Source organism: Macrobrachium nipponense, chromosome 20 (genome assembly GCF_015104395.2).
Source record: "Macrobrachium nipponense isolate FS-2020 chromosome 20, ASM1510439v2, whole genome shotgun sequence".
NCBI classification, from domain to species: domain Eukaryota; kingdom Metazoa; phylum Arthropoda; class Malacostraca; order Decapoda; family Palaemonidae; genus Macrobrachium; species Macrobrachium nipponense.
In genome coordinates this window covers 22,295,241-22,302,651 of record NC_061089.1, presented here as the reverse complement: position 1 = coordinate 22,302,651, position 7,411 = coordinate 22,295,241, and the positions used below count along the sequence as shown (strand labels likewise).

The window sequence follows — 7,411 nt, the reverse complement described above, 5'->3', positions numbered from 1 at the left end:
TGTATATATATATATATATATATATATATATATATATATATATATATATATGATATTAATGTTTTGATTGGTATATATATATATATAATTATATATATATATATATATATATATATATATATGTATATATGATATTTATATAAATGTATAAAATATATACATTTACTTATGCATAATTAAATACATGAAATGAACTACAAAAATCACTTAGCATATAAATGTTGCTTATTTCACGACCTGGAAATTTTGTGGAAATAAAAGCGAAAATAACAAAGAAAAGCCGATTAAAAAGAGGGGGAGGAGGAGAAGGAGAAGGAGGAGGGGAATGATACATAGAGGAAGATAAGGAACTGACAGGAAGAGACGAGGAGGAATTCTTCGTGATTATCTTGTCAATGTTTGAAGGCATTCAGGTCGATAACTGGCTTCCACGTAGAGAGGGTAGTGTCTCCTCTTTGTTGAATTTAAATTTATGTTCTAGCCTTGGATTAAATGAAAAATAAAGAGTTGACGGAACAATGAGTGGGAAGCTCGAAGCTTCTAAACTTGTTCGTGGCTTTTCAGTGAAGGAAGCCTTCATGAATTGTGTGTGCGTCTGTGTGTGTGTGTGTATTTCAAACCCCTCTTAGCTTCCGCTTGGGCTACCAACAATACCTAGGAATCATTGCGAAAGAAACAACGGTTTCTTTTTAAAGGCCACCCGCATCATTTTCATGCATTCTCTACCGCCTCTCAAAGAAAAGACGAAAGATTTAAAACGCTATTGTTATTCTCGAAACTGTGCAAAATGTCTTGAAGGCGTAATAGAATATAAATGAGAATTCACAACCTGAGGCCTTGACGTCTGACCACGAAGAATGGCTGTGACTGCCTTTTGTGGGCAATATTTAAATTCAGCGTATCCATGAAATGTCAGGAGGAGTGAATATTAATAATAATAAGTAATAGTATTAATAAGAATGTTGGTAATAAGGCTCATTATTACTATTACTTTTCCTATTGCTCATTATGTGGACGCGATTTTAAGAACAAGGTAAAGGGCAATAACTACCTGAGCACAGACTAGAAAATCGACATAAAAATGAAGAAAAAGAAGCATAATGATCAAGATAACAAAAACACAGACAAAAGTTTTTTTAGCAAAGAGAACAAGGAGAAGAATTAAGAAAGAGATACGAACTGACGAAGATGAAGAAAGACGAAGAAGTTTCATTCAGATTTAAATAAGCAACAAAGAATAAAACAAAATAAAAAGAAAACGTCACTCTATTCTTAGCAAAAGAATACGAGAATGAAGAGTCTTAACTACAGACGAAGAGGAAGGTGTGGCGTTCCCGAGGGTCAAAGGAACACCTGGAAGAAAAAGAGGAGCCGTTTTGCGAAGCCTATTGATCGTCGTCGGGTTCGCGAAGTCAAGGACTTCGTGTTCGACGAGATGTAGTTTTCACAATGAAGAAGAAGAAGAAGAAGAAGAAGAAGAAGAAGAAGAAGAGGATCCCGAGATAAGATGGATAATAAAGAAAAAAATATAGGAAGGAAAGGGCCGAGCAGGAAGGGTCGCATAGGGTCATGAGGATAAAGTGGCCGTGAGGATTTCGAGGTGAATCCTTAAGTTGCCGACGGGTGGTGAATAGGAACCAGAAGGGATCATTTCATCTATTATTTGTTCGGTTGTTGTTGCTGTTGTTGATGACATTACTATTATAATCATTTGTGATGTTGTTGTTGATTAGTTCTTCACTGTTTTTGTTACTGTTTTGGCTATTGGTGTCTTCATCATAATGTGCCTTTGTTGTTGTTTTCATTATTATTATTATTATTATTATTATTATTATTATTATTATTATTATTATTATTATTATTATTATTATTATTAATGCAGCTACCAGCATTATTATTATTAATGTAGCCATTGGCACTTCTATTATATATTAATAATAGTAATGGCAATAACTACTGATGTTGTCATTAGCGTCGTATTATTATTACTATTTATTGCAGTCATGATGCAGACCCTCAAAGTAATTCTATTGCCATTTCCTTGTCAGGCGTTTTGGCGGTGAGCGGCGCTGATGCCGTCTACAAGGGCACCTACATCGGAAAATTCTCCACTCTGCACCACGATGTCGTTGGAGACGTGTATGCCATCGACAACATCACCATATACGTCGAGGGATTCAGCTACGATGGAGAGGCACCCGGTGAGTCGATGTCTGAGCTTTGCCTGATGTTTGCTTGCGTTGCTATGAAAATTTTTTCATTTGATTGTTTAGTTTGGCTTTTATTTCTAAATTTGGTCATCCTACAGTTTAAGGGACTAAATTCCCTGCATTACTTAAGGTCAAGATAAGCGCACAGATTTACCAAATATTTATTGAATCATGGAAAATAACGAAAAAATTACCAATTAATCTACTTACAGTAGCAGAAATTGTAAAATAAAAAGAAAGGGGGAAAAGCTCTGCACCTCACACGAATGTGTAAAGAGCCTGAGATAGTAGTAGTAGGCGGGATTTGCCATTGCAACGGCTCCCCTGCTAGTTTTATTCCTCCCTTATGTGTGCTTATTTATGTGTTTTGTCCCTAAAATACCATATATCCTTTATAATTTGAAAATAAGAAAGAAATTGTAAAGGATTTATGGTATTGTAGGGACAGAGCACTTAAAGCAGCACACAATGGAGGAATTAAACTAGCCAGGGAGCCGTTTCAAAGGTGAATACCGTGTACTACTACTACCACTAACATTGTGGGCACATTACGCTATACGTGTGAGGTGCAGAGCTTTACTCCCTTTGGTTTTTTCTACAATCTCTGCTGCTGCAAGTAGATAGACTGGTCTCTCTTTTTTTATTATTGTTTTCCATGATTCAATAAATATTTGATAAATCTGTGTGCCGTTCTTGACTTTACCTAATCCATTTACTGAACATGTATCACTAATATTATAAAATTTTTGTGCTATTGCTTTGTTTCCCCTGTCTTCTATTTCTAATTATATACAATCTTTGTGCAGCTGATCCCTTAGCTAAAACTTATAATCTGATATCATTGAATGTATAGTAAGCACCTGATTTCTCATCAAACTATTTATGCCTCAAATTAAACAATCATTGAGTTAGACGAGCAAGTCGCTTAACATTTATTTGTGATGTTATAAAATCTTAGTTTAGTTATGTTCCCGTTGGTTGAAAAGTTTTTTAATTCGATGAAATTTTGAGCTTCTTGACTTGGAAAGCAAGGCTTACTTACCGGTATAGACATTTACAGAAATAGTGATTCCATTATGAACGTAGATTGCCTTTCGTTTCCTCAAATTAGCTCCAAGATTTTCTGTGTTCTTGTAAAAATTCTAAACCTTATTTCATATTGGAGAGACAAGTAGATATATTCAGGTTCTCAGTCAACGTATGACTGTTATTGATACATCCTTTAGAGCAGTGGTTCTTAACCTGGGGGGCACGGTCAGCAATTTCCAGGGGAGGTTTATGATAAAATATGTAAAAGTATCGCTATATAACGTTACTTTCCTAGAGTCTACTACTCTAGTTAGGCAAGTTGGGCTTACTATGGTTTGTAACTATCGACCTCCTTCCCTATCCCTCGAAACCCGCCTTTCTTTTTTTTCCCCTACAAGTTTGGGGGAGAATTTTACTCACATATGCAAGAGGGGCGTGGAAGGAAGGACCGACTCTTAGAGGGGGCGTGGTCATATAAAGGTTGAGAACCACTGCTTTAGAGGAAACGTTGCATCTTCCGTGTCCTCTAATTTAAGTATCACATTTCAGATGCCTTCTTCTTTGCTGGCAACAAGACCCCTGAGCCCAGTAACCGCGGCTTTATAATTCCCGATGAACGTGGCAGGTAAGAACAATGGGTGGTGAATCCTTTTTTTTTTTTTTTTTTCCATGATATACTTTCTGTGGGTTGGCAACGCTTCTTTTCCCTCCATTTTTCTGTTATACATATTCCATATTTAGTTAAATTAACATAAAAAAACTGAATCAGCTTTAGTTTCTCTTTTTTAAAAAGGTTCAGTTTACATCCATTGTGCTAAAAAGGATACCATAGGTGAAGAAACAATTATAGGGTGTTGAGATGAGTAGTTCTTATGGAGTAGATGGGTAGCTATGTGTTGAATATTAAGATTTCTTTAGTTTCCATAAATTATGGTTAGCAGAGAAGAGAGAGAGAGAGAGAGAGATGAGGGGGCGAGAGATGAGAGAGAGATGAGCAGAGAGGGAGGGAGGAGGCGTCCAGGTGCCTAAAAACTCACCAGCTGCCACCCATTTTTAAAGTGTAGAAAATCAGCTTTAAACTGCAGGAGATTCGCTGTAAGTTCAGTTCGATTTCCTTGTTTTTTATCACCCTTTTTAGACTGAATGCAAAATATTTCTTCACTTACAGCTTTTCTGACTTCCAAACGTCTTTATAGGGTCTTTTAACAACTGTTAAGAGAGTACCCAACGAAAAATTAGTTAACAACGTAAAGAACCACCCGGCCTTCATGGTTATTTCACAGGACCTCTAATTTGAATTAGATCCAATGCACTGAGAACATAAGTTAAAGGTAGGGCCACTTCACATGAACTTCAGTTACTAGTTTACTGACGTTTGCTTGTATTGGAGCATATAGATTAACACCACATATCTTGCAGATTGATTTCGGACACGTGAAGGTACCCCGTGGAATTGAACTGCCTCAGTCCCAGGTGGCCATTGGACTTGAGAGTGACAGCCCTCAGATGAGGGCCTCTGCAGTCATGATTGCCGACACTGACACCTTCGTCATTGAAGATTTCTCTTTCGATGGCACAATTCCTGGTAAGCATTGAATGGAGTCTCTTCATTTGTCATTTCTTTCAAATGGAAACTTAGATTTAAAATGGTGAATAGGGTTCATCTCCTGGATGATAATAATAATAAAATAATAATAATAATAATAATAATAATAATAATAATAATAATAATAATAATAATAATAATAATAATAATAATAACAACATCTTCATTTTTGCTGTGGCAAATGCTGGTTTCAAATCAAAACACGAGAAGAAACGCATTTTGTAACAATAGAACTTAACGAGTATAGTATTATATATATATATATATATATATATTATATAATATTATATATAATATATATAGATATATATTATCTAATATATCTTGCATATATGTACACTCACATATATTATATAATAGAGTCTGTAACTGATCTCTTACTCAATTCCAGATGCCATCTTTGTTATGGGAAGTGGAAACGCCGACGCCAGTGGCTCCCAAGTTCCGGACGAAAAGGGCAGCCTGAACCCCCTGAGGAAGTACAGCAAGAAGACCCTCGCCCTTCCCATCCCACCCGAAGTGAAGGGTCAGACTATCCAGTACTTTGGAGTGTGGTCCCCCTCTAAGGGCATGCTGGCATCCGTCACGTTTGACCCCAATGCCCTCATCCCTCCTTCTGTCAAGTCGCTGCCATAAAATTTACAGGAGGAAATTCCCAGGTTTCTCGTGAGTGGAACATACTTACCTACACTATCTGAGCAACGCTGACAAATAAAAGCTGGTTCAGGGTATGTTCTGCTGTTTCAGGTTATACTTCGTATACAGATAGTAGTTTTAGATTTTTTTTTTATTTCACAAAAACCTTTCAATGTCTGTCATTAATTTTGTAACCAATTTTAGAGGATGAGCTGAGTTTTACTGTGCATGAACTCGACTTTTTCCTACTTTTTATTATTGTCATTATTATTATTATTTTTAATTTTTGTTATACTCCGTTTCATCTCCCTCTGTGGCATCAACATTTATGTCATATTGGTTTCAAAGTCAGATGATATAAATCACAGACTATACAGAGGGTCAATGAAACCTTTTTAAACCTAGATAAAAATGCAATGTTGCCATAGCAAAATTTCGATACAGTTAAAAGCTAGACTTACCTCTGGCAAAAAAAACTTTTTATTGATGATGTAGGCTCTCATTAGTTCATATTATTTTTCCTATCTATCGAACAGTACTTAGTACACTAAGGTATCATATTTTTCCATGTTTTTTATTGTCTGAATTTTATTATATTTTTCTTTATATAGTTATCTGATTTTAATACTTAAGATGTGATATAGTAGTAGTAAGGTTCGAAAATACGTAGACACATTAAACTCACGTATCATCATCCTTAGCACATTAACAGAAAAATTCAGGAACTGATCTTCTTGCATTTTGGCCAGTATGACGATTTATTCATTACTAAAATGAAAAGATTGGCTCGTGAAAATTTTTTATATTTTTTGCGAATATTCACTTTCTCATTTCATCAAATTTGTCTCCTATCAGTTTTCAGTGTAATCATTATTTAAAAGTGATTGAGACGAGACGCAGAAAAAATGAGCACCATTGCAATGGTGAAACAAAATGTCAACAGAAAACATCCGCGTTTATTTGACAAATGATCAATATTGTTAAATTAGAATGAGTGAGTCACCGTGTACAACAGCGCAGAGCATCTTGCACTAAATTGTCTTTTGCCTAAAACTAGAAAGTCATGAAGATCTGTTGTGCTGGATTTCATTTATTGTTAACAATAAATTTGTTTTAGTTAGAGTTGCCTTTTGTCATTTACCTTCATTCTTATAACAAGGTTGAAGTCAGCAAGGGAATTCCAACTGGCGGGACTATATCTCATAAAATACGGCGAAAAGTAATGGAAAATAAGAATATATGACAGAAGCAAATGATAAAATCTATCTAAGGAACCGATTTTCCATTATCCCCATAATTATCTAAACTTCTAAAAGATTACCAAAGTAATCATTTCATGAAAGTCAACATGTAACTCTGGAAAAAGCAGGCTGAGTAATTTCATCCAAAGACAAAAGCTCCTTAGTTACAGTCACTTGTGCAGAAAACCAAAGGAGTCTTAACATATTTGCCAGAACTTCTCGTCCAGCCGGGAAAGGAAGAACTCATGATAAACAGATTTCTGGTGAATGTCTTCCCATTCAAAATGACTGAGTCACTACCAGATCTGTGTGGATACATACAACAACTCTTGCCTATCAACTGAAAATAAGGTATCCTTGGTCATGTTAGTGCTCTACTTTTTACGCGATTTCTTAAAATGGCCTCACTTTTCTTTTATGTTTTATTGTTTAAAACGTTTGATCGACTAGTACAAGAACTGAGTGGAAGCACAAGACTATGATTATTCATAGCTGAAAATGGATTATCCTTGTTTCGTAAGCGCTCTCCAGTCTATTGTAAATCAAGCTTAAGTGTGATTAATGATTACCTTAGGATTTCGACATTAATTTTCTATGCTTGGTGCAACTAATTTATTTTATAAGATTTAGACTATCAAGCCTAACACTGGGGCAATTTTGCCCATTCAGCATCTGAGACAGTAACACGA

General features: G+C 35.5%; 1 protein-coding gene across 1 annotated transcript in view; it reads left to right on the top strand.

The window, feature by feature from the left end:
- The window catches only part of LOC135219875 (protein Skeletor, isoforms B/C-like), a 36,976-nt gene extending 30,373 nt beyond the window's left edge, over window positions 1-6,603 (top strand). The window contains exons 2-6 of the mRNA XM_064257016.1: window positions 2,049-2,201; window positions 3,789-3,864; window positions 4,325-4,334; window positions 4,659-4,824; window positions 5,237-6,603. Coding sequence (XP_064113086.1) covers window positions 2,049-2,201; window positions 3,789-3,864; window positions 4,325-4,334; window positions 4,659-4,824; window positions 5,237-5,481 — 650 coding nt within the window. The 3' untranslated portion in view covers window positions 5,482-6,603. The remainder of the gene's footprint in view (window positions 1-2,048; window positions 2,202-3,788; window positions 3,865-4,324; window positions 4,335-4,658; window positions 4,825-5,236) is intronic.
- Window positions 6,604-7,411: the final 808 nt, after the last annotated feature.